The sequence below is a fragment of the Geotrypetes seraphini genome, chromosome 4 (assembly GCF_902459505.1).
Source record: "Geotrypetes seraphini chromosome 4, aGeoSer1.1, whole genome shotgun sequence".
NCBI classification, from domain to species: domain Eukaryota; kingdom Metazoa; phylum Chordata; class Amphibia; order Gymnophiona; family Dermophiidae; genus Geotrypetes; species Geotrypetes seraphini.
Genome location: NC_047087.1, coordinates 134,104,347 through 134,131,004, shown reverse-complemented (window position 1 = coordinate 134,131,004; position 26,658 = coordinate 134,104,347). Strand labels below are relative to the sequence as shown.

At 40.5% G+C, this 26,658-nt stretch overlaps 1 protein-coding gene and 1 long non-coding RNA gene across 2 annotated transcripts in view; both read right to left on the bottom strand.

Annotated features, from left to right (window-relative positions):
- The window catches only part of MBTPS1 (membrane bound transcription factor peptidase, site 1), a 308,154-nt gene that overhangs the window by 138,409 nt on the left and 143,087 nt on the right, over window positions 1-26,658 (bottom strand). The window contains exon 14 of the mRNA XM_033942001.1: window positions 17,459-17,631. Within this exon, the coding sequence (XP_033797892.1) occupies window positions 17,459-17,631 (173 nt within the window). The remainder of the gene's footprint in view (window positions 1-17,458; window positions 17,632-26,658) is intronic.
- LOC117359370 lies at window positions 2,110-5,519 on the bottom strand. Its single transcript, XR_004539216.1, has 2 exons — window positions 3,527-5,519; window positions 2,110-2,321 (listed from the first exon to the last, which is right to left on the bottom strand). It is a non-coding gene; the product is annotated as an uncharacterized LOC117359370 (long non-coding RNA).

Below are 26,658 nucleotides of genomic sequence, written 5' to 3'. Positions count from 1 at the left end.
TTTGGTTTTGGTAAGACTATAATTATCGATTCTGCCATAGTACCTGAAATATTTTCATTCTTTATTTGATATTGATATAAATTTAACAGATGTGGTAAAATGATATTTTGAAATGATTTATAAAATTCAACAGTATACCCATCTCCACCTGGAGCGGATCCAACTCTAAGAAACTTCAATGCTGTTTCTATTTCTTTTAAAGATATAGGATCTTCTAAACTTCCTTTTATATGATCCGGAATATTAGGTCCAAGAAAGGAATTTAAGAATGTTAATCCTTCTTGTTCTTTATTTTTATAAGAATTAGAAGTGTATAATTCTTTATAAAAATCAAGAAATTGTGTTATAATATCTTTTGTGCTGGTATGTGTGTTACCTTGTATATCTTTTATTGCAATAATCTTAGATTTTATTTTCTTTGCTTTAAGAAAATTTGCTAATAATTTTCCCGCTTTATTTGAATTGCCATAATATTGTACTTGTTTATTGAAAATGTCTTTTCTCACATATTGAGAAGAAATCTCATTATATTTAACTTTTACTTTTAACAACTCTTGTAATGTATTGTTTTCCCATTTTTTAATTAATTTATTTTCTAATAATTTAATTTGTTTTTCCATATCTTCATATTGTTTTTTAAGTTGTTTTTTAATAAAAGCTGAATAAGAAATAATATTTCCTCTCATTGTTGCTTTAAAAGCATCCCATAAAATTTCTATATTAATGTCATCTGAAGAATTAAGTTGAAAGAATTCTTGCATTTTTACTTTAAGATCTTCTAAGAATTTCGAATCTGCTAATAAATCATTATTAAATCTCCATATTGAATTAAATTGATCAATATTATAATTCTTAAGGTTAATCCACACACCAGCATGATCTGAAATTATAATTGGATCTATAACTGCTTTTGATACACGCTGCACTATGTTATTAGTTACAAATATATAATCAATTCTTGAAAAAGATTTATGGACCTGAGAACAAAAAGAATATTCTCGATCATTAAAATGAAGGATACGCCATATATCTATTAAATTACAAGATTGTATTAAATTATCTAGTCCTAAAGATTTTATGATTTTACTTGGTTTCTTGTCCACAATTGGATCCATTACAGCATTGAAATCTCCAGCTACTACTAAGTTAGAAGTAGCCAGTGGTAGTAATATCTTTTGAATTTGATTAAAAAACTCCATTTGGTTCGAATTAGGAGCATAAAGATTAAATAAATCCAGGGTTGTATTTCCCAGATCCATTTTAATATGTATCCATCTTCCTGAAGAGTCAGAATTTATTAATTTAAAATCAGCTTTGCATTTCTTATTTATTATTATCGCTACCCCTGCTTTCTTCCCTATTGCCGGTGAATAAAAACATTTTGATATCCATCCTTCTGTTAGCTTCCTAGATTCAGTGTCCGAAAGGTGTGTCTCTTGTAGGAAATAAATATCTGCGTTTTGCTTATGGAGAAAACCTAATAATTTTTTTCTTTTTATAGGATGATTTAAGCCATTGACATTAATTGAAAAAATTTTAATATCCATTTACTTTTGTAATTAAAATTTGACATGAAATCATATGATTATTATTTTCAGATATCCACACATTGTAATAATATATTTTCCCCATTCTCTTTCTTCCCCTCTTCCCTCCCTCCCCTCCCTTCCCCCCCAATATTAACTGTGTATGCTTGGCAACACGCATCTTAGGTCAGGTATCAAAACACTCCACAAAAGTCCATTTCCTGTTAAGATTCAGATATAAGTCACAAATATATCAAATATTACTAAATAACATTAACAATCCATATAATATTTAAACATTTTGCCTTTTTTTTTTTTTTTTCCCAATGTTAAATTTAATCTTTTCAAATATTATTTTCTGTATCATTTTCATATTTTATAACTATTAGTATATCTTATTAATTCAAATAATATGAAAAATATTGTAAATTTTTTTTTTTAAATTCATATATATCACCTTTATATTTTCTAATTCTATTTCTTTATAATATTTTTAAGTAATATATAAGTTTATGAATATATTCTAGATCCTTATATTTCTTTTAAACTTATATATTATATAATGAGATGTTTAATTTCTTTGGAAAATAAACAATGTTTCACATATGTGTGCTACTTGTACTATTTGATTTTTTTTTTTTTTTCCCGTTCCAGAGCTTCCTTCCTTCATTATACAGAGTCATACCTCATTCATATAACATACTTCCTAGTTTCATTTTTAAGATATATCAAAGTTAAAGATGTGTCATTCCATTATCTTTATTCATCCAAGTAAATATTATTTTTTCTTCCTTTCTTCTTCTTCGTATTTTTTATATCCAGAGTATTATTCATTTCTTTTCAATAGTTTGTTAATTCCGAATAAGTTCCGGTTCCAGCGACGATCTAATTTTAGTTTATTTTGTGATCTTTCATCCGATGTAATCCTTTATCCTTTATTATCAAGTCTAGTAGTTTATTCATATTTGTTCATAGTTCATCCTGTTTTAAGAGTTATTCTTTACATGTATTTCCTTTTGCAAGGACTTCTGGGATTTGTAGTTCCATTGAATCCGAGAAAGGATTTTTAATAGGTTTATTCTTCCTGTATTGTCTTCTGAGAAGTGGGTTATATATACATACATCTTCATTCATTCTTACATACATTCCATAGGAAGAAAGCTCTGGACCATGATTCAATCACATAATAGTATTTAGGATCTGCTCATTACAGCATCTGTTATTATTAATATCAATAGTTAATTTATTTATTAACTTTCTAAAACCAATTAAGGGCTTATATCTCGTTTTTATATTTAAGTTCTTATTTATTATCTAATAAATATTATATTCTTCCTTGTTTAAAAACTATATTACTTTTATCTAAGATCTTGTATACTTATATGTTAATTTATCATTTGAAGAATCATTCCATTCTAGAATGTATAATCTATCCATATTTCTAGTAAAAAGATCGTTGAAGGAATTTTTTGAACAGAGTCAAAAACATTCTATACCGTTTTTCATCTGCTAAATACTTATTATATTCAATCAATAATTTCAAAAAATACAAGGTGATATTAGCTCTTCTTAATACAATGAAAAACATATCATTTCCCCTACCTGTTTATATTATAAGACATTCAAACTTGACATTCAAATTATTTGAATTATAATAAAATAAAGAAAATTAAGATGACATTGGCATTTCCTGGTTTAGTATATATTTTTGTAGCTCTTCAGCATTATCAAAGGTTAAAGTTTTGTTTGCTATGGTTACTTTCATATTTGCTGGGTATACAAGACCAAATTTTGCTCCCAGTTCACGTAGTTGTGGTCTCAAATCCAGCAGTTTCTTTCTTTTAATTGCTGTGCTTTTTGCAAAATCCGGGACAAAGTGAATACGGGCATCTTGATATTGTAAACCTTTATTCTGTTTTGCAAGATGAAAAATTTCCATAACCTGTTGGTGGCGTAGTAGTTTAAATATCAGTGGCCTCGGTCCTTGATGCTTTTCTGACCTCTTTGTTGGCACTCTATGTGCTCTTTCAATCTCTATGGGATATTTAGTTTGTAGAGGAAGTAGTTTTGGTAATAAGTTTTCTATAAAGGTCACCGGATTCCCCTTTTCTGCTCCTTCCGGTAAATCTATCAGACGAACATTGCTTCTTCTCTCACGATTCGAGTAATCCTCCAGTTCTTTAGTAAGTGTTTCAATTTTCTTTTTTTCAGTTTATGTGTTGAGAATTTCCTCTTCCACAGTTATCATTCTTTCTTCTAAATCGTTAGATTTTAATTCGATTAGATCCATCTTTTTATTTAATGTTGAAACATCATCTGTTAATTCTGTAACTTTTTTTGTGAGAATTGAAAGCATTTGTTTGATTTCTTTAAGTTCTTTCATTACTTCTGGATCTGCGGTTTTGGATCCTGTCTCTTGTTCGGGCTTTGCTCTCTTGCTGCTTCCAGAGACTGCGAAGTCGTTTTTATTTTGCTTTCCTGACGCCATCGAGTTTATTTTTATCATAAATTTAATCTTAATTCTTCAAATTTTTGCGACTTTTTTATTCTTTCAAGGACTTTTTATAAGGAGTTCTTCTGTTAACCAACCTCCTTCATGCGTGTCCAAGCCACGCCCCCTGTTAATCTTCTTTCTTGTAAATCCACACATTATTCCGGGACCAGTGGGTTATTTCCATCTACCCACCAGGAACTGTCAGAAGGCTTAAAATTTCAGAGGCATTTACCCCCTCCCTCTCATATCTCATCACTGAGCATGCTCCTCGGCTCACCAGTCAGTCTTAAAGCAGTCAGGAACATCAGTAGAGGATAATAAGTGAGAAGGGAATAGGGAAACTCCCTGGCAATTAAATCAATTCTGCTCATATTAACAAATGCAACAGAGGCAACAATGAAAAATGAAATAATAGGTTTGAAACATTGGAAACCTGAACGATAAAACAGTGGTAAAGGGAAACACAGCCTGCACTGTCAGAAGGGGGCACCTGAACTAAAGATACCCCCAAAGTAAGTGCTAAACCCATACTGATGGCATTCTTAGAAAGGCTGGTCAGGAAACAGAAATGCAGTTTACCAGTACAGTATTTGGAAGACAGACAATCGGTGAATCAGCAATTATAGGATAGGTTTTGTGTGGATTTACAAGAAGATAAGCAAAGGTAAGAACCTAACCTTTTGTTCTTGTACAATTCCACTTTATTCAGGGACCAGTGAGATGTAACAGAGCATTCCTGAAAATCAGGGTGGGACTGATGAGCCCGGTGCTAATACGGTCAGTTGTTGGAGAAAGCGATTGACATGCGCAGAGCTGGCAGGGGAAGCTTTGAACAGTTGGGTGGCAGGGGAAGCCTTGAAGCAGCCTCCAGCCGTTCTGTTGTTTGGGACAAGATGATTAGGTGCTTTTTTTTTTTTAAATGGCCAGAGCTGATGTGTTTGTGTTACACACATACAACACCTATACCCACAACCGATGATGGCCCCCTCTTCCCCACAATTTTTTTTTTTTTTAAATCATCAGCAGGAGGGAAGCCCACTTCTTAAATCGCTTTCCAACCACAACTCTCAGGTGGTATCTTCCTCATTTTACGACAACTCTGAAAAATAAAGAACTATTTTTCTGAGTCTGACTTCACCCAACTACTCTTTGTCTTAATCCACTTCCACATGGACTACTGCAATGTGTTATTCAACCATCTCCCAGCAAAGAACATACGTCTCCAGCAAGTACAAAATGCAGCAATCGGACTTCCAAAAAAATCTCCTTACTACGATTTTGTCTCCCAGGCTCTATTGTCAGCTCACTGGCTACCCATATCCAAACACTGTGTCTTCAAGGGCCTAATACTAACATTCAAAACCTTGTACCACATGGCACCAGGCTACATGACAACCAAGCTTCCTCCGTACGTGCCAAACTGGTCCCTCCGCTCCCAGGATAAAATATGCCTCAAAACGCCCCATGGTCCTGCCCTTCAACTGCAAACTGCCAAATGACATTCCTACTTCCACCTTCATACCAAGTCACTGAAATCAACTGCCCCCACAGATCAGATCCCTTAAAGGACTCCTCAACTTTAGGAAAGCAATAAAACAAGCCTCATCAAATAACTCTCCTGCCTAAGGCCAATAGATTACAAAGAAATGTAAATGTATATTAGGATAAAAACTTATATTGCTAAATCTTGCACTGTAACTATGTCAAATTTAACCTGTACACTGTATATTATGGGGCTCAAAATAAAAACAAACAAAAAAAAAAGTCTAAAAAGTGGCCTAAATGGGTACTTGGACGATCAAAAAGCCTGATCGTCCAAGTACCCATAACCAAAGCTGGTTTTAGACGTATCTAAAACCAGCTTAGGCCTTTCCCCTCTAAATGCATAGAGCGAAAAGAGATGTTTTTAGAGGAGGGGAAATGGCGGGAGGTGGGCCGACTTAGACATAGGCGTACAGCAGGTATAACCAAAAGTTTAGGAAGGTTGCCTAGTCGGCACTTATACGTTTTGACTTAGACCAAGTCAAAACAGGTATAAGTGCCAAAAAGGGACTGCTGAGCTGATTGCAGCAGCTCAGCAGCCCCAGCAACCTGCCTACCCCTTACTGCAACGATCACGGCAGGAGAGATGTCTCATCTCTCCTGCCACGATCTACCCCTCCCCTCCGATCGGATCAGGCAGGAGGGAGCCCAAGCCCTCCTGCCCTGCTAAAACCCCACCCGCCTGACACGATCAGGGCAGGAGGGAGCCCAAGCACTCCTGCCCCGGCGACTACCCAAACCCCCCCGACTTGATTGGAGCAGGAGGAAGCCCAAGCCCTCCTGCCCCAGCGAAACTCCCTATCCCCCACCCCACTAAGATATGGGCAGGAGGGATCCCAGACTCTCCTGCCCTCGGTACACCCCCCATGATCGCCCTCGAAACCTCGATCAGCCCCCCCCACCGACCCCACGACTCCCCTGCCGACTCCTTGACACCACCCCCCACCCTCGAAACCCCCCCGTACCTCAAAATAGTTGGCCAGACGGTCGGGTCCCAAGCCCGTCCGTCTAGCAGGCCCGCTATCTGTCAAATGGCGAGCCTTAGGGCCTGATTGGCTCAGGCGCCTCAAACCCCACCCACATGTGGGGTCTGAGGCGCTTGGGCCAACCGGAATCGGCCCAGTAGCCTTAGGCCCCTCCTGTGGGTGGGGCCTTAGGCACAAGGGCTGGGTTGGCCCCGGAAGTGATCTTTCTGCAGCACTTTCTCTTCCCGCGTATGTGGGATGCTGCAGAAAGAATACTTCCAGGGTAGGCTGATAGTGGGAGGTTGGCTTTGTTGCACCGTCGGCTGCCCGAAGATTTTAAATTTCAGTGGTAGAGAGGTGGTAGGTGGGGGAGTCAGGAACTGGGGACAAGTCATACCATAGGATCCAGCTGAGAGGGGAGGGCTGGGGTTGGGAATGAGGGAAGAACATGCTGCATGGGATGGGGGGGAGGGGTGTTGGGAAAGCAAGACGGACAGATGTTGCACGGGATTTAGGAAGGGAGGAAAACAGAGATGCTTTCGGTGGGTGAGGGAAGAGAAAAAGAAAATTCTTGAACATAGATGTGTGGAGTGGGAAGGAAAGAGAGTTAGTATACATGGGGAAGAGGGAGAATTGTTGGACATGATAGTGGTGGAGAGGAGGGAGGGAGATATGTTACACTGGGAGGAAGGAGAGATGACTCAAAGAAGGGAGAGATGTCAGATTCTGGAGAAGAGTGATGGAAGGAGGAAAGAGAGTGATGTCAGACCACTGGAATTAGGAAAGAGAAAGAGAGAGAGGTGCCCGACCATAGAATGGAAAGAAAGGAGAGAGAGAGATGCCAGACTGCAGAAAGGAGAGAGATGTAAGACCTTGGGAAAAGGGAGGGAAGGAGAGAAAGATGCCAGACCATGGGAGAGGAGAGAGATTCCAGGCTATGGGAAGCAGAGGAGAAAGATGCCAGACTATATGAGGGAGGAAGGGTAAAGAAAGTTGTCTGACCATAGGAGAGGGATAAAATGGTGCACAGCAATGAGTGCGGCAGGGAAGAGATAAAAAGAAATGCTTCTTATGGATAGATGGGATTAGGGATAAGAAATAGGGAGAAGATGGTACACTTGGATAGATGGGAAGGGAAGACATGGAAAAGTAGATAGATTTTGAGAAGAAAGCAGAAAAATGGAAGAAAGTTGAATGTTAAAAGTTAATACTAAAGATGGATGTATGGCAGAAAGTGAAGGAGAGAAACAGCAAATGGATAAGGTGGTCTTGGATACACAGTTAAGAGCACAGACAGAAGGAAGTGCAGTCAGATACTAGGAAAAGATGGTTTGAAAACCAAAAATCACCAGACAACAAAGATAAAGGAAATGATTTTATTTTCAATTTAGTGATTGAATTATGTCAGTTTTGAGAATTTACATCTGCTGCCTATATTTTGTACTGTTCAGGAAGAAATGCATTTGTTTCTATTTCTCTGGGGTTGTACTGCATACAGTCTTGTATCTGAGGGTTTCATTTGTATATATTAGTACTTTTAGTTTGTGGTCCCGTATTTGCATAGGGGTTATCTGTGCTCTGCATGTGTGACCAAGGCCAGGTGTTCTGCTAGGAATGAATGTTGAAAAGCAGAGTGTGCTTTGTGTAGTTTAATTTTGTGGTTATATTGTGTGTGTATATGAAAAATGAATGGAAAAAATGGTATTACAATTAGTACTATTATGAGGGTAGGGTCTGAAATAGAGCTTTCGCCCCCCCCCCCCCAAACAAAGAAGTGTTACGCTGCCTATGCCTAGAATGACTATTTTAATAAAGTCGGGATTAAGTAACATCTATGAGATGAAAATAACCAGATGGATCAATGGAATGGTTTCTCAGGGTGAGGAAGGATCTACTAAGACTAAGTATCTTAATTAAAAATTCAGCCCATGACTTAGTCTGTGTTTTAGATTTCGGCCCCTTATGTGTTTGAGTTTGACACTCCTGCTGTAAATTGTAGTGTATACTATGTATATTGGTATTAGATACCTAGCATGTGTCTAGTTAGGATAAAAACTAAACTATACTAAACCTTAAGTTTATATACCGCATCCCCTTCATAATTATAGAGCTCGGTACGGTTTACAAGAGTTTAATATAGGAAGGAATAACATATTGGGTTTGGAGGTTGAGTACAGGGGGGAGAAGAGCATTACATTTTTGTGAAAAGCCTAGTTTTCAGGTGCTTACAGAATAGTTGGAAGGAGCCTTGATTCCGTAGTGGGGCAGTAAGATTATTCCAAAGCCCTGTGATTCTGAAGAAGAGAGATTTTCCCAATTTTCCCCTATAGAGGATACCTTTTAACAAAGGGGAAGGATAGTTTAAGTTTTTGGGTGGGCCTGGTGGTGTCAGGACTTGAGGAGTTCCAAGATAGTGGGATTAGGGGAGGGAGGATGCTGTGTAGGATCTTTTGATCCGGCCGCTGCTCGGTGGAAGGAGAGCAGCCAGCCTCGTGCGATCCAGCAGGAGAGGAGCGTGGGAGCTCTGCTCCGCCCCCCTCCCGACGCTACAGGACCCCCCGACGCCTTAAAACTTGAAGCTCCACCGGAGCGCGGCCTTTTGATCCGGCCGCTGCTCGGTGGAAGGAGAGCAGCCAGCCTCGTGCGATCCAGCAGGAGAGGAGCGTGGGAGCTCTGCTCCGCCCCCCTCCCGACGCTACAGGACCCCCCGACGCCTTAAAAGTTGAAGCGCCAACGGCGTGCAGCCGTTCGGCGTGCCGTCGAAGGCGCACGTCCAAGGCACGTGCACCTTAGCACGCACCTTTGCGAAGCACCGGAGCAAAAAGCACAACTCCAGAAGAACGATAAGTACTCCCTAAAATTAGAAGCTGCATGTTTAGACTACGTACAATCGTTTACTGCAGGTTTATTGCCGGTCCAGTAAGAATAGCCAGCACGTACAGACTGATACTGCATGTAATATTATGTAAACGCATGTAATATTATGTAAACGCATGTAATATTATGTAAACGCATGTAATATTATGTAAACGCATGTATAACCGCTAGCTTAGCTTAGTAAACATAATAATACATAACCGCAAGTACAACCAGCTAATGCATGAATACTGCATGTAATATTATGTAAACGCATGAATACTGCATGTAATATTATGTAAACGCATGTATAACCGCTAGCTTAGTAAACATAATAATACATAACCACAAGTACAACCAGCTAATGCATGAATAGCCCGCAACCGCATGTACAACCGTTATTGCAAGACTTGTCCAACTAATGCATGAATACTTAATATATGTTACTGTGTGACCTGATACTGTTTGCACAACCAACCACTGCTGACTTTACCCACATACTCTACCGTATGTCCCCCTACTTAATCTGCACTCACAATTTAACTCAGTTCCCTACACTCAACTTACTCGTTTACACAACCAGTCTCACTCTACCTCTCTCTAGCACCCACGGACGACCTCTGCCAATAGTCCCTACCTCTCACAACCCGAACAGCACTCCTTACCACACAATATGGCAATCTGCTATAAACAACAATTACTTTTAGGGATTCTATACCTAATATGCTCTAAATGCTGGGGCAACGAAGACAACCCCCCCCAACCCATGCACACCTATCCCATCTCCTGGCTCAGACCAATCGAACTAACTAAGCCCTCCAACCCTCTCCATCCCCTACACAACCAGCCAAAACAAGTCCTTCACCAAATCACAGTACTAAACACAACCCGCAAACACCGCAAATCACGCAAGAACAAACTCGGCAACAGAAACATAAAAAAGCTACCACACTCTGAAATCCCTACAGCAAACAATTACGAAAACATTAAGGGATACTACCTAAACACCCGCTCCGTGAGAAACAAAGCCCACATATTAAACGATTGGATACTACAAACAAAACCTGATCTCCTGTTTCTGACAGAAACATGGATGATCTCTGACACCGACACTATCATGAAAGAAATCCTACCTCTGGGATACAAAATTATCCCACTATCAAGAAAATGGAAAAAAGGAGGAGGACTAGCGATCATCTTAAAAGATCACTTTGACTACACCAAGACCGATTCCAAATCCTCAGACAACCTTGAAATACTAACTTGCAAAATCACTAACGCACAGTTAGAAGAATCATTAATCACTACTCTATTCTATATCCCACCCAAAAAATGGTCAAGTGCAAAAGAGGAATTCGCCGAATTCCTTACCTTATCTAACCTAAAAGGTACATACAACTTACTTCTGGGAGACATAAACACTCACCTAGAACAAAAGACAAAACCAGAAACAACAGAAATCACCAACCTCCTAAAGTCACTGGACTTTCCAAACCCAGACACAGAAATAACCCACGAAAAAGGTCACAAACTAGACTTAATCACCTTCTCCCACAAAGAAATTATAGCCCCCATAATACAATATCACTCCAGACCCTGGGAAAAATGTATCTGGTCAGACCACTACATTGGCAAGTTCAATCTACACTGGCTAAAAAAGAATACACAACAAAAAAACAAAAACACCAACACGAACAAAATTACCAGCCGAGGCATCATCAACCAAACCGAATTTTGGACCCACTACGAGTTACAGCCCATAATCAATGAAACTCATGACTTCCCCACAAAATGGGAAACTTACAGCAAAGAACTCTTAGACCAAATAGCACCATATAAAACATACAAAAAGAAAAATAGACCACCAAATGAATGGTTTGACTGTGAACTCCTAACCACCAAACAGGAACTAAGAAAATTAGAGAGAATCTGGCAAAAAACAAACAACGAGTCAGACAAGTCAAACTGGAAACAAAAAATGATAATATACAAAAACATGATCAAAGAAAAACGCACTAAACATTATGCAAAAAAAATTGGTACTTCAAAAGTAAACAGCAAAGAATTATTCAAACTAGTAAAAACTATAACCGACACAACACAAATATTAAAAAAGGACACTGAGCCCACTCCATCGGCTCAAACCCTAGCCAACTACTTCCAAAATAAAATCACTGAATTAAATGTAACTCTACCCACATCCACAACAGATGCCCTTCAATTCCTGGAACCTCATGACCAAGACACCAGAGTAGATATGATATGGGACCACCTCGAACACCCAAACTGGCAGCAGTTCCTAAATCTATTTAACAAATACACCAAATCCAACTGCCTACTCGATGCATGTCCCCCTAAAATCATGTCAGTTGCCCCTCTAGAATTTAAAAAGGAACTTTTTGCATGGCTAACATCTGCTCTTGCAAACGGAACATTAAATAAAAAAATGGGACACATACTAATCACACCAATCCCCAAAGACCAGAAAGCGTCCTCGGCTCTTACATCCAATTACAGACCCATAGCAAGCATTCCCCTCTTCACAAAGATACAGGAAGGATTGGTCAACCTCCAACTAGTCAACTACCTGGACAAATTCAACCTCCTTAGCGAACACCAATCAGGATTCAGAAAAGGATACAACACAGAAACTGTCCTAGCCTCCTTACTGAATCACCTTTATGATCTCTTTAGCAAAGGCAAAAGCGCACTGATCCTACAATTAGACCTCAGCAGCGCATTTGACCTGGTAGATCACGAAATCATGCTACGGTGCCTTGAAGCAATGGGAATTACAGGAAAGGCAAAGAAATGGTTCCAAGAATTCCTGACAAACAGATCCTACCAGGTAATCAGCAATGGAAACTTCTCCAAACCATGGAAAAACCCATCAGGCGTGCCTCAAGGTTCCCCCCTATCACCCACTCTTTTTAATATCTATATCGCCTCCCTAGGTCACCTACTACAAAAACTAAATTTAATACACTACATTTACGCGGACGACATATCCATCCTTATACCCTTAAACGACATCACAAAAGAAATTGTAGATAACCTCTCAACCACAATGACCGAAATCAATAAATGGACCACTAATTTCAAACTAAAACTAAACGCAGAAAAAACAAAAGTCTTCCTGGCTAGTCCTAATGACACTATTACGAGAACATCGCTAAAAATAAACAACCACGAATACCCAATTTCCAAAAACATAAAAATACTGGGTATCACTCTTGACACTCACCTAACTATGACCGACCACACAAATTCACTAGTGAAAAAATGCTTTTACACGCTATGGAAACTAAGAACCATAAAAAAATACTTCGACCCTACATCATTCAGGCTCCTGGTACAGGCACTGACCCTATCCCTCCTCGACTACTACAATATCATCTACCTGGGCATCCCACAAAAGACAATAAAAAAACTGAAATTAATACAAAACACCGCCGTCCGCCTAATTTTCGGTCTAAGAAAAAACGACCACATCAGCCCCTACTATAAAAAGCTGCATTGGCTTCCAATAGAAGCGAGAATTCTTTTCAAATTTGCTTGCACCTGTTTCAAGCAAGCCTGGGGACTAGCACCATCATACCTACAAACTCACTTCAGCCTACACAACCCCACTAGAACGACCAGAAATAAAAACATCTTTGCTTACCCAAAGATTACAGGCTGCAGATACAAATCCTTCTTGGACAGAACCTTTAAGTTCCAAGCGAACAGACAACAAATTTGGCTGAAAAACCACATAAACGAACCCAATACGACTTATAGTGCATTCCGCAAATCGATCAAAACCGCCCTATTCGCAAAATTCATTGACTAAAACAGCCCCCTCCCTCACTAGGACTCCCCTCCCCAACAAACGCCCTTCTCTTTCTCAAGAAGCCCCTCTTTTTCTGATCTCCTCTACCCTTAGGACTCCATCTGATGGATGTCCTAAATCTCTCAGATACTCTTTGCCCACAGATCTCCAATTTAACACGCAACTTTCCCATCCAGACTATCGTACTGCATTAAGACTCCTTGTACGGTATTATATTTAGACTTTTATATGCTATTGTATTTAGACTCACTGTATTCTATACTATTGTATTTAGACTGTATTATATGTTATTGTATTTAGACTCACTATATTGTATCGTAAGTCGATCTATGACACCGTATTGTATTAAGATTTTTGCTATTCGCTGAATGTCCAGCCTTCTTATAATGTAAACCGCCTAGAAGTCGCCTGACTATGGCGGTATAGAAAAATAAAGTTATTATTATTATTATTATTATTAAAAGCTAGGCAGGCGCATTTAAAATGAACCCTGAAAATTATTGGGAGCCAGTGGAGTTTGGACAGAAGTGGGGAAACATGGTCAAGTTTGTGTTTTGCAAAGATCAACTTGGCCGCAGTGTTCTGCATTAGTTGAAGTCTTTGAAGACTTTTTTAGTTAGACTTAGATAGATGGAATTACAATAGTCTAGTCTGGAGAGGATGATGGATTGAACAAGGACGGCAAAATGTTGTTGGCAGAAGCAGGATCTCACTTTCCTCAGCATGTGGAGGCTAAAACAGCATGATTTTACTTAGGAGTTGAGGTGGTCTTTGAAGGAAAAAGAAGAGTCGATAATGATGCATAGAACTTTGCTTGAGAACTCAAGTTGCAGTGTGATGCCAGAGGGCAGTGCGAAGAGGGTAGGCAGCTGTTCTAATTTTGGGCCGAGCCAGAGTAGTTTCGTTTTGGACTCGTTTAGTTTCATTTGAACTGAGAGGGACCAGGATTGGAGTTTCGTTATGCAAGCTGTTATGTTCTCAGAGAGGTTAGTAAGGATTGAGTCTGTCTCGAGAAGGACAAGGATGTCATCAGCATATGTATAGATTGTTTCAAGGGAAGATAGATGTTAGAGTTTCAGGGAAGACATGTAGATGTTGAAGAGAATAGGGGATAGGTGTGATCCCTGCGGGACTCCGCAAGTCGGTTTCCAAGGAGTGGACGTGGTGTCATTTGTGTTGACAGGAGCGGGAGCAGGAACATAAGAAGTTCGAGAACCACTCTAAGACTGTGGAGTTGATGCCTAACTCGGAAAGTTGATAAATTAGAATATCGTGGTGAACGACATCAAAAGCTGCAGAGAGATTGAATTGTAATAGGACAGCAAACTTATTACGAGAGTGTAATTGTTGCACCTTTGAAATTAATGAAACCAGTAGGGATTCGGTGCTGAAGTTGGGTCTGAAGCCATATTGGTAAGGTAAGAGAATGGAGAATCTCTCTAGGTAAGATGAGAGCTGGGTGGAAATGATGGCCTCTAGCATTTTAATCAGGAGAGGGATATTTGCTATGGGACGGTAGTTAGAAGGTGAGGAAGGGTCAACATCAGCTTTTTTCAGTAATGGGGACAAGGCAATATGTCCCATTTCTGCGGAGAATAGGCCTGATAGTAAAGCAGGGTTTATAAGTCTGGTGAGGGATGAGATGGCATGCACGGGAATATTCTCGTACAGGTAGGAAGGGAATGGATCCAGGGCACATTTGCAGGATTTCAGTTTGAGACAGAGTTTAGAGATCTGGTGTTCGGATACAAGTTCAAAAGCAGTCCAGGATCTGTCTGCTGGGATAGGGTTAGAGTCGTTGGGAGCCAGAAAATTGTAAGAGAGTGCTGGAGGAAAGGAGCTCCTTATGGTAGTGACCTTTTCATTGAAGAATTTTGCTAGGTCGTCTGCTGATGGGGAGGAGTGGGGAATGGTGGAATCGTTTTTAGAAGTTAAGGTGCTCCAGATGTTAAACAGCATACTACTCTAGTTGTTGGATCTGGAAATTTTATCACCATAGAAGTTCTTCCTTGCTTTTTTTAGTACTGAGTTATAGAACTTGATATTGTCCCTCCATAATTGTCTGTCTGAAGGGGATTTGGATTTTTTCCATTTACGCTCCAGTGCTCGACATTTCTGCTTCAGTTCTCTGTGGTACGGAAGATATCAAGGGGCCTTACGGGAGTAGGAGATAGATTTAGTAGATAAAGTGGCAAGAGCACAATAGGTAATCTCACAGAGGTTTACCCAGTTGCGCCAGTTGGATAAGAGGGAAGTTGGTTGAGAAATTGGGTCCAGAACAATTCGCTCGCGATTTTTTTGCGGAAGGTAATAGGATTTGTGGCATGGGATGGAGATCCAAGGTGGGACATGAAAATGGGGAGGCAGAAAGAACCTAAAAAGTTATCGGAGCAAGAGACATGTTCCCAACGAGCATCTTCGGCAGAAGTTTTGTGCTCGGTCAGGTTGAGGAAGCTGATGATGTCTAGTGTGTGCCCCTTTTAGTGGGTTGGGGGGACGCAGGAGAGGGGAAACCTAGAGAAGTAAGGAAGTTGTTGAATTCGGTTGCATCCTTGCTGGTGTTATCTAGGTGGAGATTAATATCTCTAATGATCAGTAGTCTCTGAAATTTTAGGAAGGCACTTGTTATGGTCTCAAGAACGAGTTTGGAGGATTTATTCCAGGGGGTTGGTGGCCAGTATAGTATTACAACTATGACAAATTGTAACCTGTTAACTGTTATTATGTATGTTAACCTGTTCTGAGCTCTTTGGGGAGAATGAGATAGAAAACTAATTAAATATAATAAATTCCCTTTCCTTATGCATCCCGGAATGAACTGAGAGGGTCCTAAGACTCTGACTGGCCTTAGGATTTTGGAGCGTTAAAAAACGGCTCTTCATTTTGTGCATCATCTGGGCATCGATCGGGGTGCTCATTTTAATATTGATGAGTTTGTAGTAATCTATATACATACGATTATCAGAGGCTGCTACAAATCACGAAAATGACCACAATTTGCCATTTTGGGCATCAATAGCTGAAATACTTCCAACGCTAAAACAGATTAAAACTGGTTTAGTGTCATTGTTAAAGGCATGGTGTGTTTTTGAGCATATGGGCTTATGATTTCGGTTTCTATGTTCTAAATTGTTAAGCCTTTAACATATTCATCACCTTTTTCTGTGCCGTTCCTAGTTCTACTATAAATCCAAAAATCCAGACTGCTCAGAGATTGGGTAAGTCTAGACTTTTGGATTTTCCAGATTCTTAGTCCAGCGTCTCTCCCTCCCTTCCCAGTCCTGCCCATGGCTCTGTCCCTCTCCCCATGCACCTCTTAATGAGGCTGCAAGTCTTCAGTCCTGCAGTGCTAGCCTGAGCCCTAAAAAGAGGGGGCTCAGGTCCCTAAGGCCCCCCCCAATGGTCACACACTGCACAGTCCTCTCTCTTCCCTCCCAGCCCTGCTTGCAGCTCTTTCTCCCTCTGTCTTTGTTCTTGCAACACCAGCCTTATTCACGGGTTGCCTGCAGCCTGCACCAGGCTTTTCCCTTTGACCCGTCCTACTCCTTCAATGTAACTTCCTGTTTTTAGAAGGGGAGTCAGAGAGAAAGGCTGTTACAGGCCACAGTCAGCCTGTGAATTAGACTGCTGCTGGCACTGCAAGAACAAAGACTTGCTACTTTATAAAAAGGTACATGGGTGGAGGCAGACAGCGAGCCATGGGCAGAGCTGGGAGGGATAGAGACCAAACCATGAAGGGCATAGCTGGGGGGAGGCCCTCTCTTTTGGGCTCAGGCTGGTGCTGCGGGACTGAAGATTTGCTGCCTCATTATAAGGTGTATGGGGAGGGGGAAGGGAGGGAGAGAGAACTGCAGGCAGGACTGGGAGTTGAAGGAAAGATGCCAGATCATGCATGGAGGACAGGAGGGAGGGAGGTGTGCAGCATTATAGAATCTGGATTCTCGGGTGGTCCGGATTTCTGGCATCTGATTTTTCGGACTTGTACTGTATATCTTTTTTTAGACAGAGACCGTACAATGGCTGTGGCAAAGAATGCCCTTCATGCTCAGATGGGCACTATAAAAAACTTGAGTGAGTTGTTTTTCACTGCTCCAACCCTGAGCTATCTGATGACATTAGAATTTGGGAGGACTGGTCATCCTTCTTATCCTAAATAAAAATGAAAAAAATGTTTAAAAATGTCTAGTTATCAAAGCAAAAATGTGACTAGCTTAACATGTAAGAAATGCTTGGATACACTAACCAATCCAAGGGGTCATTCTTCATGCGCAAGTTATCCCTAGGGAAGTAGCCAGGTGGGTAGCGCAAGTTGTGATACTGATCCCAGAGGACTCTCTTGTTGCGAGGTGGAGTAGGAATTATCTTCACTTTAATTGGGAGCTTTACAGTTGAAATCAGTTCTGCACCATTTTTAGACTGTAAGAGATAAAAAATCTTTGTCAGATCTTTCAAATTAAATACTACTTCATGTTATTTTCAGTTAATTTAGTGATTGTGAAGGAAGTCAAATTGAAAATATCAGAAACCAGAGTCTTCAAGTGCACCTATCCTAATTCTCCCACAACAATTTTCTAGAAGACAGGTCAGTTTCCTTGTCACAGACTGACTTACCTTTCTTCCGCAACCAGCAGAAACAAAGTGAAATTATGAAACATCAAAACATGTATATTGACCATTACACAGATATGTTTTAAAGCACAAGCAGCATATTTAAACATTGCATAGCTGATAAAGCGGGTAGCAAAAAAGTAGACCTTTTGCCCATGACCCTAAAAATGTCATATAGAGCAATGGGGTCCCCAACCCTGTCCTGGAGGACCACCAGGCCAATCAGGTTTTTAGGCTAGCCCTAATGAATATGCATGGAGCAGATTTGCATGTATGTCACATCCATTATATGCAAATCTCTTTCATGCATTAGGGCTAGCCTAAAACTCAATTGGCCTTGTGGTCCTCCAGGAAAGGTTTGGGGACCACTAATATAGAGCATCTGCTACATTATCAACCCCCAAAAGTACCTCCTGGAAGTATGCATTTTCTGGCAAAGCCTGATGCAGCAACATATGGCAGGTGCACACTACAAAGGAAGCTGCTGCCACTCTGTGCATCCTATAGAATTACTCCATCTTCACTAGGAAGTGATGTGCGTTTTGTAACTTGCACTACCAGTGAATCCACCTTAGGTAGTACGAATAACTACTGGAACTCAGGAGCCATCAGGTACAATTTTGTTCTGGCTCTGGTGTCTGATGGTAATCTCTGGATTTGAAGGAAAAATGTGGACTGGTCTTAGACCTGTTCATAAGGGAAATTTGAGCCATGGAAGTTTGTAGTGGTTCCAAAGTTAACTCTCTCAAAAGAGGCAGATACCAATGCAATAGCACTTTATAACCATTCTCTACTATAACAGTCAATATTCCCAAGGACTGAGTTCAACCCCAAATCACTTCCCACATTGATACACACTGGCATCCATTTGACCTTGGACTATGAGTTACTCCTTCTGACCTTGCAGCACCACTCTTACAAAAATACCTGTTTTTTTTTTTTTTCCTGTCTTATATCTTCTCTCAGTTTGTATTGTAATGTAACTTCTGTTGTTTGTTCTGAATAACTACATGAACAGGTATTATGCCCCTCAGCACTTATGTCCGTCTCTGGAGGAGGCCAAGAAAATAATTACAAGACACAAAAGTGTAGTTGTAACATCAAGACCTTGGGAGCTCTTGATGTTCTACTAAATGGTAGAATACCAACCAAGAATTTCCCTGAATTACAAGTGACTGGCCATTTTATTGGGTTTATGACACTACTTAATTTAATTAATTAAACATATATAGTTAGTACATCTTCTAATTGAATTCCAATTGCTTCATTAAGAACCAGTGATAAACTGCACACTGATCTTGTTCACATGCTCTACTCTGGAGCAAACATCTATTTAAAACTTTTTTTAAAAAAATTCTTTATTCATTTTTAAAAACTACAATTGTGCAGAAGAGATGATGCATTTACATAAAATATTAACATTACAGCACAATAAACTTAATAGAAATAATGACAAGACTTTTCCCCCCACCCCTTTTTCCAATTGAACAACAACTCATAAAAATACCTGTAAACAACCTATCCATACCTCTTAATCAGTGCCAAAACATACCCCCCTCCCCCGATGTGTACGTTTTCCTCATTTATATAAATAAATTAATCCTTACAATATTTAGTTAATGTTTCCCAAACTTCCATAAATTTTTTTATAATATCCCTTCTGAATGGCCATTTTAAAGACATAACAAGGATTCCCACCAGAATGAATAATTTAATCTGTCCCAATTTTTCCAATTCTTTAAGATAAGCTGCTTGGCAACCCCTATCATTATAAACAAAAGTTTTTAAAAACTTTAACATTTGCCAGTAATGCTAACAAAGCAATATTCTTTTACTTTAACCCTGAAACATATCTATACCCTTCAGCCTCATCTTTTATTATTTATACAGTATATTAGTGTCTTTTCGGGTTTCCCAGACAAGGGGCGTCTCATACACATTCTGCTTAATACAATTATTGCCATCACTGTGGCTTCATTATACTGTCCTAAATTGTATCTCCTCAAATTGTACTGTAAGTCACCTTCAACCTGTTAAAACAGTGTGACCCATAAATCCCAGATTAGATAAGATCTCCTTATTGCCTTCCCCAAATCAACTTTCCAAACCTTCATATACTGGAAAATTACCCCTCTCCCAGCATTAAAATAATGATATCTCTTAAGAGGTCATCCCCTTTTGTAAGGTTGAACCTAATAATCTCAAAAATGTGGTTTTCCCCTTCAATAGAACAGTGTTTCACAACACGGGGTACGAAGGGCATCTGTTGGGGGTATGCGGGCTGGCCGCCACCCAGCATCTCTCCCTGCCTGCCCACTGCTGAATCCACCGCTGCTGTCACCGATTCCTCCCTGCCTCCCCTTCCCGCTGCAACCCCTCCACCCTCAACACCGACCCTGCCACCCGACACTCTCCACCCCACTCCGCCGCCACAATTCCGTGGAGGGTGGGCTAGACGCGTGCAGGGACTGCAAGTGGCCGGCCCACAAGCCTTCCCCAGACGTCAATGCTGACATTGGAGATAAGGTTCTGGCCCAGCCAATCACTGCCTGGCTGGCCTGGAACCTTCTCTCCGATGTCAGAATTGACATCGGGGGGAAGGCTTGTGGACTGGCCACGTGCAGTCGTCTGGCCCGTCCCATCTCTGTCTGGAGTTGCTGTGGCGGAAGGGGGGAGGATGGAGAGTGCTGGGTGGCAGGGTCAGCTTTGGGGATGGAGGGGGTGCAGTGGGCGGAGAGGCAGGGAGGAATCGGCAGCCTCAGCGGAGGTAGGCAGGTTTCGGTGCAGGTTGGTTTCAGAGATGCAGCGGATGGGGAGGCATCGCTGGCAGTGGCTTCAGCGAGGGATAGACAGGCTTTGGCGTGGGTTGGCTTCAGGGGTGCAGTGGGCAGGGAGGCATCGCTGGCAGTGGCTTCAGCGAGGGACAGGCAGGCTTTCGCGCGGGTCAGCTTCAGGGGTGCAGTGGGCAGGGATGAATCGGCAGCGGTGGCTTCAGTGGGGGGCAGACAGGCTTCAGCATGAGTTGGCTTCGGGGGAGGGAGGAAGAGGAATGTGTGGCCGGTTCAACTTAATTTTGGGACAAAAGTTGGGCGGCAGTGAAGGGGAGGGGTCACAAACTAGACAGAGAAAGAAAGGGTTGCACGAACATGGGACACAGAATGGAGAGAGGAAGGGAGCACTAACTTAGGACATAGGGGGGAGGGAATATAAAGGAAATTGTTGGACATAAGTGTGAGTGAGAGATGGTGCACATGAGGAAAGGAAGAAAGGAAAACTGGGCATGGAGAGAGGAGTGAGGTAGAGATGCATGGGGAATAGAAGGATGAGAGGGAGAAATGTTGGATATGGTGGTGAAGAGGGACCTGATTGAAGGGGATGCAAGGGGGAGGAATGTTGGACATAGTGATAGAGGGAGAGATGTGGCAATGTGTTGGAGAGTGGTGATAGAAGTAGAAATGGACATGGGGCTGGGCAGTGGTGAAAAATGGTGCACATGATCTGGGGGACAAGAGAGGGAGAAATGTTGAATGTGGCAAGAGAGGGGATGGGAGAGATGCCTGGATCTCTCACGACAAATGGACAGTGAGAGAGAGAGAGGGAGACTTGTTGCCAAAGGGGCAGAGGAGAGAGGAAGAAAAGTTGGGCTCATGGAGGGACGGAGAGAGATGTTGGTTGGGAAATGGAATAAGGTCTGGAGGAGAGGAAGCATGCAGGAGGCAGAAAGAAAGAAATATTGGATGCACAGTCAGAAGGAAGTGCAACCAGAGACTCATGAAATCACCAGACAACAAAGGTAGGAAAAATGATTTTATTTTCAATTTAGTGATCAAAATGTGTCAGTTTTGAGAATTTATATCTGCTGTAAGGAGGCTAAGACAGTTTCTGTGTTGTATCCTTTCCTGAATCCTGATTGGTGTTCACTAAGGATGTTAAATTTGTCAACCTTCAACTAGTAAACTACCTGGACAAATTTAACATCCTTAGTGAACACCAATCAGGATTCAGGAAAGGATACAACACAGAAACTGTCTTAGCCTCCTTACTGAACCACCTCTATGATCTCTTTAGCAAAGGCAAAAGCGCACTGATTCTACAATTAGACCTCAGCAGCGCGTTCGACCTGGTAGACCATGAAATCATGCTACTGTGCCTTGAAGTAATGGGAATTTCTGGAAAGGCAAAGAAATGGTTCCAAGAATTCCTAACAAACAGATCCTACCAAGTAATCAGCAATGGAAACTACTCCAAACCATGGAAAAACCCGTCAGGCGTGCCTCAAGGTTCCCCACTATTGCCCACCCTTTTCAATATCTATATCGCCTCCTTAGGCCACCTCCTACAAAAACTAAACTTAATACATTACATTTACGCAGACGACATATCCATTCTAATCCCCTTAAACGACATCACAAAAGAAATTGTAGACAACCTCTCAAACATAATGATCGAAATCGATAAATGGACCACCAATTTCAAACTGAAACTAAACGCAGAGAAAACAAAAGTCTTTCTGGCTAGTCCTAATGACAAAATTATGAGAACATCGATAAAAATAAACAATCACGAATACCCAATATCCAAAAACATAAAAATACTCGGTATCACTCTAGACACACACCTAACTATGACTGACCACACAAACTCACTAGTGAAAAAATGTTTTTTCACGCTATGGAAACTAAGGACCAGAAAAAAATACTTTGATCCAACATCATTCAGGCTGCTGGTACAGGCACTGATCCTATCCATCCTGGACTACTGCAACATCATCTACCTGGGTATCCCACAAAAAACAATAAAAAAACTGAGACTAATACAAAACACCGCTGTTCGCCTAATTTTCGGACTAAGAAAAAGTGACCACATCAGCCCCTACTATAAAAAGCTGCATTGGCTACCAATAGAAGCTCGAATATTATTCAAATTTGCTTGCACCTGTTTCAGGCAAGCCTGGGGACTAGCACCCTCCTACCTACAATCTCACTTCATCCTACACAACCCCACCCGTACAACCAGAAACAAAAACATCTTTGCATACCCAAAGATTACAGGCTGCAGATACAAATCATACCTGGATAGAACCTTTAAGTTCCAAGCGAACAGACAGCAAGTTTGGCTGAAAATCTACATAAACGAACCCAATCTGACATACAGTGCATTCCGAAAAGCGATCAAAACCGCCCTCTTCGCCAAATTCATTGACTAAAACTGCCCCCTCCCCCACTAGGACTTCCCCACTGTAAACGCCTTTTCTTTCTCTCAAGAAGCTCCTTTCATGTATTCAGGTATTCTCTACCCATAGAACTCCACTTAATATGTTAGTACCAAAGCATTCAGGTACTCACTATCCATAGAACTCCAACTAATACGTAAGTTTCTCTTTTAGATTATTGTTTAATATTTAGACTCATTATATGGTATTGTACTTAGACTTACTGTATTGTATTGTATTGTATTTAGACTCATAGTAATGTATTGTATTGTATTGTTATTGAGACTCATTGTACGGTATTGTAAGTAGACTTATTGTATTGTACTAAGACCTTTTGTTATTCGCTGAATGTCCAGCCTTCTTACATGTAAACCGCCTAGAAGTCACCTGACTATGGCGGTATAGAAAAATAAAGTTATTATTATTATTATTACTGTCTATATTTTGCCCTATATTTGTCTATTTTTCTATAGTTGTTACTGATTGCATATTTTAAAGTCATCTGCCTTGACCTCTTTGAAAAAAACCCATGAATATAAATGATAATTAACATTTTCTGTGCATACAGTGTGCTTTTTTAAATTTTGTGGTTACCATTATGTATTAATAAGATTATATTGTGTGTATATGAAAAATGGATGGAAGAAAATGCGTTACAATTAGTACTATTATTATGGGGATGGGAGGTCAGGGGTGAAGCTTGGGTGGGTCTGGGTCAGAGCTTGGGCGGGGGTACTCATTTGGTATTTGTTAGGCTTAGGGTGTACTTGGCTTGAAGAAGTTGAGAAATACTGCAATAGAACACCCAACACTCCAGAGCTCTGCAAATAGTGTTTAATCTGCAAATAAGGAAATAAATCTCTGAAGGGCAACCTGTATCTAGTTTATAACTTCCTAAATGCACGCACCCCCCTCCATATATGATGCGATAATTGCCCCACACATATTAACCCTTGATTCTCCCACTGGCAATAAACATCCTCTCTCCTCAGTTTAAATTCTACATTAAATTTCAAAGGAGCATACCAGGAGTACTTTTCCCTTCTAATAACCAATATTAGAACATATTTGGAGGAAAGGTAGTATTGAAGTGAATGAATAAAAAATAACTGGACATTATCTATTGATCATTATAAATTACAAATTATTATTAGGAAAAAGGAATATTATGCTAAAGTAATGGGATTGGAAGAATTGAATACTAAGAAGATATTTAAGGTTACAAGTCAGTTAATATCAGTAGAAGATATCTACTTCAAAAGAAACAGCACCAGAAAATTTAGCTTTATATTTTGAAAGCAAGGTGGAGAAATTATATCTGCAGCTAAACCAATCTCTGATCGAAGAAAAACAGGATTTATTATAAGATATAGGTTATCCTTCAGATGGAATATGGCATTTCTTTCAAAAATTAGAAGAAAAAAATTTGGAAAAAATAATATCTAAATATGTTAAATCTTATTGTCAACTACCGTGTTGCCACAAAAATAAAACCTACCCCGAAAATAAGCCCTAGTCGCTGGCAGCGCCTCCACTGACCCTTCTATCTCTCCCTCCCATCCGAACCCCAACCGTGAGCTGAAATACCTGGAAACAAACGGCAGCATCAGCAGCACAGGCTGAATCATGGCCTGCCCTTCTCACTCCCTGCCGTTCCGTGCCACATTGCTGATGACATCATCAATGATGCGGCAGAGGAATGCCCGGACATGAGAAGGGCAAGTCGCGATTCAGCCAGTACTGCCATTTGTTTCCAGGTATTTTGGCTCGCAGTCAGGGTTTGGATGGGAGGGTGAGATGAAAGGGTCAACCGGGGGGGGGGGGGGGGGGGGGGGGGGTTTGCACAGCAGCGGTGGAGGGGGATGGGAGCAATAGAAGCTGCAAGGGTTTTGCAACACAAGGGAAGGGAGGGATAGAAGCTGAAGGGTTCTGCTGCACAAGGGAGGGATAGAAGCTGCAAGGGTTCTGCTGCACAAGGGGGATGGGAGGGAGGGACAGAAAGATACTGGACAAGGAGATGGATGAGAGGGGAGTCATCCACTTGGATGACTTGAGTAATCCAGAGAAGCAGTCTCACCTCCACAAACTGAGACTTGAATACAATCTGTTCTTAAGTATGGAGGCCTCCAAAGAGATTTTCTCGAGTATGAACAAATGTGGTCATCAACTCGCAACATATCTGAAATTACGGTCTGAAAAACCCCCACAATTCCGGCTATCACTGATAATAAAGGAGAGTTGCTGACGAATATTACATACTATATATGTCAGAACAACCTAACTCAGCCTTGTTCGATCCTTTTCTCTCCAAATTACCACATCCGACACTTCTGGAAGGTGACTCAGAGAAACTAACTGAGCCCATTACATTGTCACAAGTACAGAAGGCGCTCCAGGATATGGCAAAACATAAACCACCGGGCCCTGACGGATTTTTGGGGGAATTTTACCTTGCTTTTCAAGAAGATATTCTTCCATTCTTGACTCAATATCTCTGTCATCTTGCAAATACTGGAGTAGCTACTGGAGCATTTACAGAGGCCCTTCCTATAGTCCTACCAAAACCAGGAAAAGACCCGCTACAAGTACACAATTACAGACCACTCTCTTTCATAAACGTAGATGCAAAATATATGTGAAACTACTAGCAACTCGTCTAAATTCAGTGCTCGCCAACATCATACAGAAAGATCAAAACGGATTTATGAAAAACAGACTCTCTAGTGATAATACGAGACAATTTGCCCATGTACTTCTACAAGCTCAAAACTGTTCCAATCCCCTGGTGGCTGTAGCATTAGATGCAGAAAAGGCGTTTGATCGAGTAGAATGGACTTATCTCTTCAGAATAATGCAATGGTTTGGATTCCCAGAGAATTTTATTAAGCTGGTATGTGTACTATATTCCAATCTAAAATTCGAATTAATGATGTCTTTTCTGCTGCCTTTCACCCAACAAAAGGCACTAGACAGGGTTGCCTGCTGTCACCTCTATTATTTAACATAACGTTGGAACCACTGCTAGTAGCAATCAGATCTAATGTCAACATCACAGGTTTACAAATGGAAGATTTGGAAATTAAATTGTCAGCTTATGTAGATGACGTCATGATATACTCTACTTTAAATTCTATTCCACATATCTTAAAAATTAATGATAATTATGCACTCATTTCTGGATATAAACTTAATACCACAAAGACTGAAGTTATGCCATTAGCTGGTACTCCATGTGGCGATATTATCTCCAGATTTGGACTTAAATATTTTTCATCTCGACTGAAATATCTGGGGGTCTACTTCGGTTCCTCTATCGAAGAAACTAAACTATATAATGAAGATCTTATTCTAACCCTGATTAAAGATATCACATCAAGATGGTCTCCACTGAAACTCACTTGGTGGGACAGATTGGACTCTATCAAAATGGTTTTAGCTCCTAAAATCACTTACATTCTTTCAATGCTACCTTTTTTGTTTCCTATTAAAACCTAAATGAAGATAGAAGCTTTGATGATGGAATTCTTATGGAACCACAAAGTACCTCGTATTGCACTAAAGAAATTAAAATGTTGCAAAAATAATGGTGTAGTGAATTTTCCTAGTATGTACGAATATCATAT